The sequence below is a fragment of the Rousettus aegyptiacus genome, unplaced genomic scaffold, assembly GCF_014176215.1.
Source record: "Rousettus aegyptiacus isolate mRouAeg1 unplaced genomic scaffold, mRouAeg1.p scaffold_m13_p_8, whole genome shotgun sequence".
NCBI classification, from domain to species: Eukaryota; Metazoa; Chordata; class Mammalia; order Chiroptera; family Pteropodidae; genus Rousettus; species Rousettus aegyptiacus.
The window spans coordinates 1578344-1592055 of record NW_023416311.1 but is presented as its reverse complement, the minus strand read 5'-3'; the positions used below and the strand labels follow the sequence as shown (position 1 = coordinate 1592055).

Sequence of the window (13712 nt, the reverse complement as noted above, 5' to 3'; positions counted from 1 at the left end):
AATGGCTAAGAAATTATCATACATTCCCACCATGGAAGGTCACGAATGTTTGTTTTAGAAAACATGGAGAACAGAACACATAACACGAGCAGAGAGTAGGTACGAAACTACCTGTGAACGTGACTTCGAACCTTTCAAACGGGCGGTCTGTCTTTCTTCTTCACGTGTTTCTGTACTTTCCACACTGCCTGCAACGACGGCTGGGAGGCAGGGAGGCCCTCGGGCAGGGGGGCCAGACCTCAGCCCGGCGGGCGGGGCGGCGCCCAGGGAGGGAGGCTGCCCAGCGCATGGGGTGGGGGGGCTCCGCTGTTCCCAGCCGGACAGGCGTGGGGAGCCCTGGAACCACGGCGTTCTGCCTCCCTGGGCCCTAAATAAACCTGAAGCCCAAGTCGAGCTGACCTTATCGCTGGAGTAAAAATGTGACGGCAGCTGGCATCACAGAAGACGGAGGGGCAGAGGGAGCCACCAGGAGAGGGTACGCCTGCGCACGCTCCTAGCACGCTCCCAGCACTCCTGCACACGCCTGCACACACTCCGCACACTCCTGCACACTCCGCACACTCCTGCACACTCCGCACACTCCTGCACACTCCACACACTCCTGCACACTCCTACGCACGCTCCTAGCACACTCCTATGCACACTCCTACGCACACTCGCCAGGACCTGCCAGGAGGCGGGTGAAAGCTTGGCCCGGGGGCGGAGGGAAGGCACACCGAGCGGGAGGCCCGCGCGCAGGCGGGCGCCCCACAGGGCCAACCAACGTCCGGGTCACGGGGCGCCTCCTCGGGTGGAGGCGCGGTGACCTGCGCGTCCTCGGAGGGGGACCGGGTGGGGGGGACACGACGTGCTATCACTTGAGGGCGGTCCGTCGGCCTGTACGCGGACGAGGTGGCGTTCACCGTGCGTGTGCCACGCCGCGCTCACAAGCGCTCTCAGAGCTGGCTGACTTCACGAAGGAGAAACGCTCCAGCTCGCTACCTCAGCCGGCCTCTCGGCCCTGACTCTCGGGCCGTTCGTTCAGTCTTATTCAGGGCCGATTCCACGTACGTGGTTACTTAACCAGAAGCAGATTAGAAACTGCAAAATGCAGGAAGGAGGGAGCAAGAGGCTCCCGGGGGGGAGCGAAGCCGGGGAGAGCGGGGGGGGGGGGGGGACTAAGGACGGGCCACGAAGGGAGGCGGCAGGCGCGAGCGGGGCCCTCACGAAAGGCAGAGACGAGGATTCGACAGCACGGCGACCCCGGGCCGGCCATCGAGTCCCGCGAGGCCCGCCAGCCCCCGCGACACCCCCACACGGCGTCGAAGAGCGGCTCGGAGCCACGCAGAACGAGGGAAGCGCGTCTGCGGACGCGAGCGTGTGAAACGCGCCAGCAAGCCGCCCACCCCCCAAAAGTGAGAACATTAAAGTCTTGATGTTCAAAACAATGCACTCCCCCAAAAGGCCAGACGAATGGGTTATCGTTGTTACTTAAAAGACCACACGATGACGACGACGGCACCACGGCACAGGACACGGCACGCTGAGAAGGCCCCATGAGTCACCCAGCACTATGACACTGCAGATTTAGACACTGGCCACCCATCGAAAAGTCTGCGGGGCGCAGGCCAAAGCCGAGGGCTCGCCCGCCCCCGAGGGAGCTGCAGACGGTGGAGCTGCGAGGCCGCACAGAGAGCATTCGGAGGCGCGGCGCGCGTCTCTTCCGCGGGATCCCCCGGCCTCCCTCCCGGGGTCCCCCCCTTCCCTGCGTCCCCCACTTGCTCCTGTAGACCGGGGGGTGGGCCGGTGGGGGCCTGGCTCGTTGGGTTTCCTGCTGAGACGTTCCCATCACTCAAGCGTGAAGGGACCAAAGGTTCTGAAAGACCACGATCTGCGGGTCCGATGTCACGTGGCCACGGAAAGGGGAAAAGGAAACTGAGCGTGGCGGCCGGCCAAGACCCCCGCCGCAGCAGGGCCCCGACGAAACTCGCAGGGCTGGCGGGTGCTGTGCCGCGACGGGGCAGACGCGGAGGCATGGAAAACGTTACGGCCGACGAGGCTGAGCGGAAACCCTGGAATCCGAACAGGACCCGTCGACGTGAACTCACGACGTGCTGTGTCTCAGGAGGAAGCAGCGCATCCCCAGCTCTGTCCGCGGAGACGGCGTGGACACCACACGCACCCCTGTGCCTCAGGGTGCGGCCTCTCCGCACCCTCTGCCACCGAGGGGGACCGGGGCTCCTTAAAGAAATGACGGACCCTGGATCTGGGGCAGGGGGCACCTGAGACGAGCCTGGAATGTCCCGGCGCCCTCGCGTCCTGGGCTGACGTCACGGACTACGAGGGTGTCACACAGGCTTGAAAGTGAACTTGTCCCACTGGCCAAAACTGGGATGATTTGAGCTTCAATAAGGTTAATAATAACTTTAATTGACTAAAAAACATACATGAAGGAGTGCTGAATGACAACATCACCGATTTTGACCTTTTGTGAACTAGGAATAATCATGATCGCTAACGTTACAGGAGACGCAGCCAGACCTTACGGCTTCCTGAGGTTGGTTTGCAACATTCCCGGCGAGCTGGTTTTACCGACGAAAGAAGGGGGTTAAAAAAATCCTCAACTCTGATGTTTAACCCTCATTAAACGTCCAGGTCAAACCACCAGATTGCAGGAAACTCGGGGACAGAGGAGCAGCGTCTGAAAGCACACGCAGCCGCCAGGCAAAGCCGGACTGTGGGACGCGCCACGGCAGGCGCCCTGCGAGGCGTGGCCGAGACAGGCACCCATCCACGGCCTGCCTGTCACCGTCCATGGCGAGATGAGCGCAGAACTGAGAGCAAGCGTTCGGCAGCATCCAGACCAAGCGGACAGTGATCTTACACCTACTGAGTCTACCGGGTTTTTAATGGGGCTGGTTTTATGTGTGCGTTTTCATTTCATTTTTCTGGAAAAGCTGAAATGCCAAGCTAAGAAGTTCACACCACGTTTGTGTGTAAAGTGCAGGCAATTTCGGAGGAGAGGAACAGTGTCAGGCAGGTGAACTTTAAGGGCTGGCCAGGCCACGGTGAACCCGGTCGACCGCGGCGTGGGGCACGTGGGCCCACGGTGTGGGCACCCCGGTCGCCCCTTACCAGTCGTGGCCGCCCGCGGGCTTCCACGCCAAACCCCGCTCCTCCGTCCTCACGCTCTGCTCAGAAAAGCGTGCAGGCTGCAGTTCCGGCCCTGCCACTCGCCAGCACCGCATCTTGTCGCCCGGGTCAGCGTGGCCCAGCGACGCCTCCTCTGCGGCGCTGAGAGAACGAAACGTGCGCCCACGGGTGACGCCCTCTGCGGGCGGCCCGTCCACGCACGCCGACGGCGTTGCACGACTGCGACCGTGGTTACTCTCCCGTCCCGCCTGAGGAAGGACGGCTCCGCCCTGCCTACGGCTCCGGTGGCCAGGAGTGCACCCCACAGGGTCCCTGAGCTGGCGCCGAGCTCGCGTGGCTCCTAGCAGCAGAAGCGACGAGGGCCTGTCCCGACCTGTCCCCTGAAACCTTCTGCAGCGCGGACCGCGTGTCTGCAGACACTGTTTGCCGCCGCCCGAGCCCCGCAGCTGGGAGGAAGCAGCAACAGATGTCTGGTGACCGGCCGGCTCCTCTCGGAACTGCCAGTCCAGGGCCCAGAACAATGGCTTCCAAACAGAGCGGTCACGGCCAGGTGACAGCACCCCGACGCGCCCCGCTGCGCACGTTGTTTGTCACTCACAAAGGGCCATTTGAGGAACAGCCCGCGAGCGACTGATCGGCGGAGCAAACAAGACCATTTCTGAAGACAGAGGCCGCAGGGGCCGGCGCTGCCCTCGCGGTGCCCCGAAGCTTCGCTTCCGCCCCCCCCCCGCCCCCCGCACACAAACGGCCTCTGTGGGGCCGTGAGGCCATTGTTCCCCAGTCCGGACTACAGGGGCCAGCTGCGGGCGCCGCACAAACAGCGAACACTGCCCCATTTAGCGGCCCTCATTGCGACGGGTGCAGAGCTGGGGACGCGCAAAACCCATAGAACCACCCGCCAGGAACAAAACCCGGTGGCAGCCGAACCAAACGCTTTCAGCCGCGCATGGAAGGCGCGGGACGCCTGGCCGGGCCGCACGGCGGCGACCGCGTCTCTGCACCATGAGAGGCCCTCTGCGTGCGGGCCAGGTCGGCTCCGCCCTACGCGTCACCAGGAGCGGCAGCTCACTCTGCACGGGGCTGCTGCGTGGCAGCCGCTCCGCGAACAGGGCCCCAGCGCCCACCCGGGGCTCCGGTCTCACCCGCAAGGAGCCGTCGGAGCCCCACTCACCCGCCGCCCCCAGGACGCCTCCCGTCCCTGCTCCTGCTCCTGCTCCTGCTCCCAGTCGGGAGAGGCCCCGCCCCACAACACCCCGTCGAGACCTCGGCCACTTTCAGCTCCTTCGGGCCCAGCCACCGCGAGGCGCCCCTTGGCACACACCGGGACGGCCACTCTCACAGCGCGGGCGGGGACGTGGCGGACCCGCAGCCCTCACGCTCTGCTGGTGGGGGGCGCACGGTGCGGCCACTGTGCACGCCGGCCGGGCACACCTACCATGTGACCCAAGAACTGCGAGGGAGACGCGGTGGATGCCACACACCTGCGCCCCCCGCACCCTTAGCCACAGCGGCCACGGAGCAGAAACGGCCCGCCAGCCCTTCTGGACCCGGGTCAGGGCCCCGGCCCGGCCGCGCCTGGGCCCGGCTCGCCCCAGCACCCTCCTGTCGCCCCTCTGGGCCCCCGAGTTCCCTTAGGGCGTGAACCATCTCCCTCACCGGCACACCCCCAGCGCTGTGCAACGCAAGCCCAGCACAGGAGTCAGCGAAAGCGCTCGCTCGATCTGTGCGCGCAGTAACTCCACACCACGGCTACAGAACGCCGGCCTGAGTCTGACTCTTCACGGGCACCAGCGGCCCTCTCTGCCACCCTACGCTGTACCCGGGCCAAGCGCGGTGCTCCCAGCACGAGATGCAGCAGGTGTCACGGCTGCCTCCTGGGCTCCCGCCCACTCGCAGACCGCCCCTCCTCAGGGCCTCCCCTCTTCCAGCCCCCTACTCCAGTTTCCCCCAAGGGCCTGCCCTTGGCCTTCTGACCCTTACACGGTCAATGCTCCTGGCTTCAGCTGTCACCCGAATGCAGCTGGGTCCAGTGCACACAGCTCATCCTGCATCGCGCCCTATTCCCACGGTCCCTAAGACCCCCGTGGCCGTCCAGGGCCCCAGCCCCACGTGCGCAAGTTGACCACGTGCCCTCCTCTGCCCACGTGCCCCCGGCCCACTCCCCCGCCGGCTGCTCCCCTTCTAGCGGATGCGCCCCGTCCCCGCCATCACGGCCCTGAACCCCGGCCTCCCCTGCTGCTCCTGCTCCTGGACTCTCCTTCAGAACGTCTCGGGCCCGCGCCCCCTCCCGCCTCGCCTCGCACCTGGACTGCCCTCCCCCTGCGTCCACTTCCTCCTCCGCTGGTTCCTTTCTGCTCTCCATCAGACCCATTTTTCCAAAACGTCTTTTTCGTACAGTGTCTGCGCAGCTCTCGAGCCTCGACTGAATCGCCACTGACTGCGGCCTCGAGGCGCGACGGCTGTGGCAGGCTTTCGAGGCCACTCACAGCTTGCCTCTCACGTCCCCAGCCGCTGACATTTACCTCTCTCCAAACCAGAGGTTCCCGAGCAGGGCAGTTCTGCTCCCCAGGCACACGTGGCCATGTCTGGAGACACCTGGGGTCGTCATGAGAGGGGTCGGGGGAGGGGAATACTACCAGCGTCTAGTGGGGAGACGACGGGAACACCGCTAAACACCCCACAATGCCAGGACAGCCCCTTGCGACACAGAACTATCCAGCCGACGATGCCGGACGTGTCGACAGGGCTGGGGCTGGGGCGACGGCCCCGGATCGGGCCCCGGGCTCCCGTGACCACGTGCCATCGCTATGCCACCCGGACGACCTCTCCCTTCTCCTTCACCACCCGAGCCGTGTTCATCGTCCAATGCCGCGCTGAGCCATGGCCCATGGCTTGCAACACCACCTGCAGGCTGACGACTCCCAGATCTTCATCTCCACCAGTCTCATGCTTCTGAACCCCAGACTCCACTACAGCTGCCTACTATACACACCTGAAGATGCTCTCCTGACACCCTAAAACCGCTGCTCCACAGGTAAGCCCCCGTCACCCCTCGGGTGCTCCAGGCCGACACCTGGCACTGGCTCCGGACGCTCCCTGCTGCCTCAGTGCCTCCCCTTCGGCGCCACCCCCGCGGGACTCACTCCATTCGCCGTCCTGCGGGGCTGCCCAGACACATCCCGGGCTGGTCCACCTGTCCGTCTCCATCCATCGCAGGAGCCTCCGACCCGGGCCCCCTGCTTCCGCTCGGCGCTCTCTCTGATGGCTCCGCGCTTCCACGAGGTCGTGCCGCACTCTGCCTGAGACCTGCAGCCGCCACCCCTCCGCTCGTAGCGTGAAACCCAAGCCCCTCGCCCCATGCGGCCCGGCCTCTGCCCAGCTGCCCGGCCCTCCCAGCCTCGTCCGTCCTCCTCTCCTTGCTCTCTAAGCTGCCGGCTCTCCCGCGGGCCGGGAGAGGGGTGGGGGGAGGCAAGGTACTGCACGGATCGTATAACCTTACGCAGAAAGCGAGCCCGCCCATGTGACGGCGGCACACGCCTGGGTGGCCGGAAGGGGCTGCTTCAGGGAAGACTCCGGGCGCCCGCGTCTGAGGGGCGACGGCGCGTGGAAAGCCAGCTGACCTTATTTTACTACAGTTCGGCACCACGACCTCAGAGGGGCGCACGCGACACGTCCCACACGCCCTCCCTGCCCGCTCACGTGTGAGGCTGAGACCTGCCGCCTCTGCGAGTGCACAGACCAGGCGACCACAGGCGCGGGATGCGGCGTGAGCTTCAGCAGCGCAGGTGACGAGGGGCGGGACCCGGGGCCTGTCCTGCTCCCCCGCCTCCGGCCAGCAGGCGAACCTCGGTTCCCGCGCCCAAGTCCCCGCGTCGAAGCGCGACGATCCTATCGCCACCGTCCTCCTTCAGGGGCCTGGAGCTTGGCCAGGACGAAAGTGACAGCGCTCGACAGACGGGGCGCTGACCAGGGAGACGTGCCTTCTGTTCTGTACTGTCACGAACCTGAACGTGGCCCACACGACTTCATTTTCTTCTACTTTTCAAATGCATTCAAGGGACACCGTGGACTGGGAAGACCCCTTGGGAACCGCTGAGACAGGCCAACGTACCAGGCGGCGCCGTGCGAACCAGGACGCCTTCCGCCACGGGCCTCGGGCGAGCCCGCGAACAGGCAGGCGTGAGCCCAGCTGCGGGCCGCCCGCCGCCACCGGTGTGTGCGCACTTCCTGCCTCCGTACCCCGCGGAGTCTCCCGGGGAACCACCGCCCGGAGCCAAAGTTCAAGGGAACACGCGGGAGAGACGATCCCGTCCACCAGCTACTCTTCGTTTCGCGGCCAGTTTGGGAGGGGCCCCCAGTCCTATCGGGAGGTCACGCCGTCCCAGCTGCTCTTTGGGAGCCCGGTTTGGAAACTGTTGCTATAAAGCTTATCTTCGTTACTCGACAGATGACCCGCCGTTTTTCTCTCCCTGCAAAAGAGCGCTGAGTCCCAGAAGCCCTAGAGCGTCTTTAAGGACCCGGAACACCCACGCTGGCCTCCCAGCAAAGTTGTGACAACTGAAGTACATCTCCAGACATCACCAGATGTCCCCAGGAGTGAGGGGGTGGGAGCAGGCGACGATATCTGCACAGACCCAGAACAGGGCCGAGGGGGCGTGAGAGAGGCCTCCTCCAGCGCACCCACGTGGGCCCAGCCACCCTGCCCCCACGGCCACCTCGCTCACCCAAACCAAACGCCCGTTCCTAAGGCCAGCTCCCAAAGCTCCGCTCAACGGGGCTGGGAAGCAAGGAGGGAAAACTTGCAGAGCAAGTCATCAGTAACTTCAGGGAGTTCAAGGCCAATCAAAGCACATTCAAATACACACTGGGTGCTTTTCAAGACCTCAAGACCAACGATCTCAAGATGGCCACTCGGTTCTAGCTCTTCTGCCAACTCTAGTCAACCAGCCATGGCCCTGGAGCCCCGAACTGAGCAGGGAGGCTGACTGTGAGCTCGAGGGACGGCCGCCTCCAGACCTGCCTCCTCATCGGCCGCCGACAGGCTGCAGGGCGTGGCGACGGCTCCTCGCATCCACCTGCCTGGTGTCCAACTTCCTCTATGCTCAAATTCATACCCGCCCAATTCGGCTGTAATAAAATATTCTGGAAAAAAAAAAGTGCGATCTTCCACAGTGCCACCGGGCTTGACGGCCTGGGGGGAAAGCAACCCGACCCTATCCCTCTCCTGCTTCAGAGCTGCAGAGGACAAAGTCCCACGCAGCTCTGCCGACAAAGGCCTTCGCCACCCGTTTACCACACACGTCCGCCAGACCTCCTGCACCCCCAATGCTCCCCCAGGTGCAGCCGCAAACTGGTAGGACATGCACCATCTCAGGCCCCGCCCAGCTCTACCAGACCCGGATCTGCTTCGTGACAAGAAGCCGGGTGAGCGACGTGCTCGTGAAGGTGTGGGAATGTCCTGGGGAACTGAGCAGGTCCCACTGGGCTCTGTTCTTCCCAGACAGGCGGTGTCTTCCCCGAGTGAGGGCGCTGGCACGCGGCAGCCGAGGCGCCCTGGTGGGCCGCCCAGAGGCAAGCCCCCCGCCGCCCCATGCTGGTCTCCTCCACGAGGGCGGGAAAACCCAGATGTCCACCTTCCAGCCTCGCCGGCAGCCAGGGCGCGACTGACACGGGCTCTCTGCAGAAGCCTGCTGGGGCTTCCGGAAGATTCTGTTTCCCTAAGGGCTTCCTGCCTCGACTGAGTGGAATGCCAGGAGGTGACGATCATTAAGGGCAAAAGCCAAGGACAGCTCAGGGCAGCAGAGTGGAAACCGAGCCACAGCCCCACCTCGGAACCACCTGTGCGCAGGCCGCTGCGTGAGCTACGCGGTGACGCCAATGCCGCGCCCCCCCCCCCGTCAGCAGGGCTGCCCCCCCAAGTGCCACCACACCCCTAGCTGGCTGAGTGAACCCTCGGTGAACGGAGGTGAGGGTTCAGGGGGTCACGCTGGTTAAAAACAAGAACCGGCTCACCCCTGCCAAAGCACGCCCTCCCAGCTCCGCTCACGGCTTCTCACGGGGAAAAGGGCAAATGCCACCTCTTAAAAAGCAATAGAAAAGTTCACATGCCAAAATGCTATAAAATAGCTTTCACATTTGGAAGAGAGTAGAGAATGAATCTTAAACCCTGGGCTCTGACCTTGAAAAGTTTGTAATGGCTGTGGCAACGATAAGCAAGAGCAGGAATGCCCAGCCTGCGGTGGCCGGCTGACTGTCCCCTACCCCTGCCCCCCGGAGGCCTCTGGCCCAGACCTCAATGTCCTCCAGCCCCTACCCCAGTCAAGTACTTCTAGTCAGCTCTCCGAGACCAAACAGCAACCATCTTCTCACTTTTTTCAGAAAAACAAGGCAGCGCAGCACAGATAAACATAACTAAGTACAGGGCACTGAAAGCGTAGGGGAGCCCGGGGCCCTCCACCCGGGGCCTCCACCTCCGCCGGGGCCCTCCGCCGAGGTGCTCCGCCCGGGGCCTCCGCCTCCACCAGGGGCCCTCCACCGGGGCCCTCCGCCTGGGCCCCCCTCCCAGAGTCCTCCACGGGGGCCCTCCGCAGGGGTCCTCCGCCCGGGGCCCTCCACCGGGGCCCTCCACCCGGGGTCCTCCACCTGGGCCCTCCACCTGGGCCCTCCACCGGGGCCCTCCGCCCGGGGCCCTCCGCCTGGGCCCTCCACCTGGGCCCTCCACCGGGGCCCTCCGCCCAGGGCCCTCTGCCCGGGGCCCTCCACCCGGACCCTCCGCCCGGGGCCCTCCACCTAGGCCCTCCACGTGGGTCCTCCGCCCGGGGTCCTCCACCTGGGCCCTCCACCGGGGTCCTCCGCCCGGGGCCCTCCACCTCCACCGGGAGGCCCTCCGCCCGGGCCCTCCACCTGGGCCCTCCGCCCACGACTCCGCCACCACTGCACATCTTCGCCCGATCACATACTTTTAAACATATTTGTGAAACTTCGCAGCACCGATGGAAAGCCAGTACCACTTGCCATAAATAGAAGACAAATGTAAAAACAAACCCAATGAAAACGCGACCTTATTAAATTCTAGCTGCTGCTGCCTACAGCCTCCAAACTCCAAGCCTGTTCTCTGCTGCGGAAAGAAAGAAAAGGTGGCAGAGTGGGCAGGAGGTGTCGGCCAGGCCACCGCCAAGCTGAGGCTTTCTCCTCAGCACCATCGGGACGGAAAAATGAAAAAGGAGCTGACTTTCTCACTGTGTGATTTCATCCTATTTAATTCTATTCATATCCATCCCACCTAAAAGGGACCCTCACGGAATCTGAGCATCTTCACCTTTCACTGAGAATAACAGCCCAGTTCCTCGGTGCCGCCTAAATGGTCTACACCTCCTGACCTCGGCCCTCAGCGCTCACGACAGCGACCCAAGGGCCACACCTAGCCCACTCACTGTCTTTGCATTGCCCGTGGGCTAAGAGTGGTTTGTAGAAGTATCTGTAATCACTCTGACGACAGGGAACACTGATTATGATTCCGACTGAGCTACTTTATCCCCTCCCAAAAGACTCCCATTCTTCTCATCAGACCTGTATTGCAAGATATTGTATTCAATTATTACTACAGTTTTACTTTACCCAATAAGAAATTTGTGGAACTTGTTTTCTCTTGTTATATCGAGTACCTACATAATAGCCTTGATTTTGCACCTGGAGCAGCAAAGCCTAAAATACTGCAGGGCCCCTTACAGAGTCTGGCCATCCCAGGGGTTTACATTGAAACATGGTGCAAGGTGGGATTCTCACACCTGGAGAGTGTTTCCCCCCACCTCCTTGGGCCGGCTCCCTGGTTCCCCAAGTCTCAGTTCCAGTGTCACCTCCTCCAAGAGGCCACCCTCACGGCCCCCTCCCCACCTGAAGGAGTTTACCAGCACATCAGAGCCACGGCCAGGTTTTACTTCCTTGAAATCACTGACATTACCTGTTAACTTATGAAATCCGTTAATAACAATACTCAGAGCAGCCAGGGCGAGGGGTACTGAAGCCTTTGGCGCTGGGCTGGACCCTCTCCCAGAGCCCATCTCCAAATCCAAAAGGATCCGAAATGCGTTCAACCTAACATCAACTCACGACCACTTATGAGGTGGACACCAGGAGAGAAAGCTGCCACTGGGCGGTCACAGCACCGGGGAGTGGCAGAACCGGGATCCGAACCTAGGCTCAGTGGGACAGTCCCCGACTAAGAACGCGGGTGCCACGGAGGCGACGGTCCTGATCACCGCCGTGTCCCATCACGGCGCCTGGCACGTGGGAAAGTCTTCGTGAACACACGATGAATGGGCGAGTGAATCAATCGATCAATGAATCGATCTCCCCTCGCGATGGGTGCCGGCGCCCCGGCCCGGGGCCCGCCCACACCTCTTTGATGACCGGCGCGGAGTGGGGGAGGGCGCCGGCGGACTCGGGGTGCGGGCGCCCCGCGGGGAGGGGGTGCGCCGCGCGCGGGCCCACCTTGAAGTCGCGGCTGTGCTGCGGGGTGTACTCCAGCGTCCAGAGCGCGCGCACCAGGTGCGCCAGCTGCTCGGTGACCTCGCCGGCGCCGCGGCCGGCGCGCGGCTCGGGCTCGGGGTCGCGGTCGGGGCCGGGGTCGCGGTCGGGGTCCGGCCGGCCGGCGCGGTACTGGCCCAGCGCCAGGTACTCGGCGAAGAGCTCGGTGTTGCTGAGGCACTGCAGCGTGGCGTTCATGAAGCACGTGTTGCCGTGGTTCCGGAGCCCCGCCACCCCGGGCACCGGCTCGGCGGCGCAGGCGGGCGGCGCGGGCGGCGCGGGCGCGGGCGCGGGCGCGGCGGGCGGCGGGCAGGGCGGCGGCGCGGGCGCGGCGGGCGGCCCGGGCGGGAAGCAGCCGCGGAGGCCGCCGCGGTCCGGCCCGGCGCCCTCGGAGCTGAGGTGCGAGAGCGTGGACAGCGTCTTGAGGACGCGGCTCATGAAGCTGCCCACGGAGCGCGCCGACGACGGCGACGAGGGCGCGGCCGGCCCGGACGCCGCGGGGCCCCCCGCGCTGCCGCCGCCGCCGCCGCCCGCGCGGCCGCTCCGGAACAGCCGCTTGCTGAAGGAGCGCTTCTCCTTCCCGCCAGCCGCGGCCGGCGGCCCGGGCCCGGGCGCCGTTACCTTGGACATGGCGGCGGCCGCCCACGCTCATCCCCGCGCCCGCCCGCCGGGCCCGCGGCCCCGCCACGGCCGCCGCCGCATCGCTCCGGGCCGGGGGCTCGACGCCCCGCACACCTCACACAGCCGCCGAGCGAGCCAGCCAGCGAGCCGCGGCCGGCGGGGCGGGCGGGCGCGCGCGCGGTCCGCCCAGCTGGGCCGCTCACGTGACCCGCCCCCGGCCCCGCCCGCCCGGCGCTGAAGCCGCCGCGGCCGCCATGTTGACTGTGGGCACGGGGCAGCCTCCCAGACACCGCGACGCGGCCTCGCGCTCTGGGCGCGGCCCTGAGGCGTGAAGCCCGCCAGGGGCCATGTCTAGTGCGGGCGCGGTCCCCGCGCGGAGGGCAGCGCCGGGCTCGCGCCGCGGGGCGTACCCCCGGGCTGGGTCCCCGTCTGCGCCGGTCTGACGGCGGAGGCCTGGGAACGGGCGGAAATCAGGGTGCCGCCCCCGATCTGACCCTGGAAGAGGCGCTGGGCGTGGCGCCGACCTGCCCCGGGCGAGCCGGCTTCGCCCTGCTCCCTAGGGACCCGCGTGCCCACCCGAAAGCCATCGCGGAGTCCGGCGCGTCGCGGGCGGCACAGTGGGTCGCGGCGAAACGGTGTCATCGGAATGATCTTCCTTTTCAGCGCAGCCTCTAAAATCCCGGTGAGGTCAGCCATCGTTCATTCATTCAACAAATAGTTTCCCGCTGCGTGCCAGGCGCTGTGCGGGGCGCCAGGAATGCGACAGCGCGTGAGGCCAGCAGGGTTTCTGCCTGCCCTCCTGCGCTTGCACTCCGCGGGGATGCCGCTAACAGCCGCCGTGTCGCAAGCGTCGTGCTAAGCGTGCAGTATCTCCGTTAATCTCCCATCCAGGGAGATTCTCCCATTGGTGCGACTCGAACCCAAGTTTGTTTCAAAGACCCAACGAAAAGTCACAGACCCACAAATACCCCAGGCATCGAGATAGGTGTCTTATCAGTAAGTGAGGCACCCTGGTGTTTCAATCACATTAATCTCTTAATACTTCAAGTGACTTGGCTCTCAGTGTTGGGGAGACTATAAAGAATGGTGGGGACTCGGGGGCCTGCAAGTCTGCGCGTCCTTCTGACCCAGGCGGCTGCCACTCAGCTCCAGCCAATTGTTCCCATGTGCAAATGGGGGCTCAGAACAAATGATTTTTTCAGAGAAGGTGAAAATCTTACTTTTAAATGTTCCTTTATTTAAAAAATAAAAATAAAAAGTAGTACAGAAAAAAAAAAACTACGTCTACGGGCTGCCTTCAGCCTAAAACCCACGCTTTGTGGTGTCCACGTGGTAGATTCTCCACTCCGCTCACCCTGAGCCTGAGTCCTGGTTACTGCAGAAGGGAGAAATCAGGGAACGGAGAGCCACACCCCTTTTGAAAACATAAATCC

General features: G+C 64.3%; 1 protein-coding gene across 3 annotated transcripts in view; it reads right to left on the bottom strand.

Annotated features, from left to right (window-relative positions):
- USP31 (ubiquitin specific peptidase 31) overlaps positions 1-12403 on the bottom strand; it is a 47092-nt gene extending 34689 nt beyond the window's left edge. For 2 of the 3 annotated variants that reach the window (XM_016155504.2, XM_036225449.1), the window contains exon 1: positions 11623-12402. In XM_016155504.2, the coding sequence (XP_016010990.2) occupies positions 11623-12288 (666 nt within the window). In that variant the 5' untranslated portion in view covers positions 12289-12402. Of the gene's footprint in view, positions 1-11622 lie in introns of all 3 variants that reach the window. The other variant, XM_036225448.1, reaches the window with a different exon arrangement.
- Between the last annotated feature and the right edge of the window lie 1309 nt (positions 12404-13712).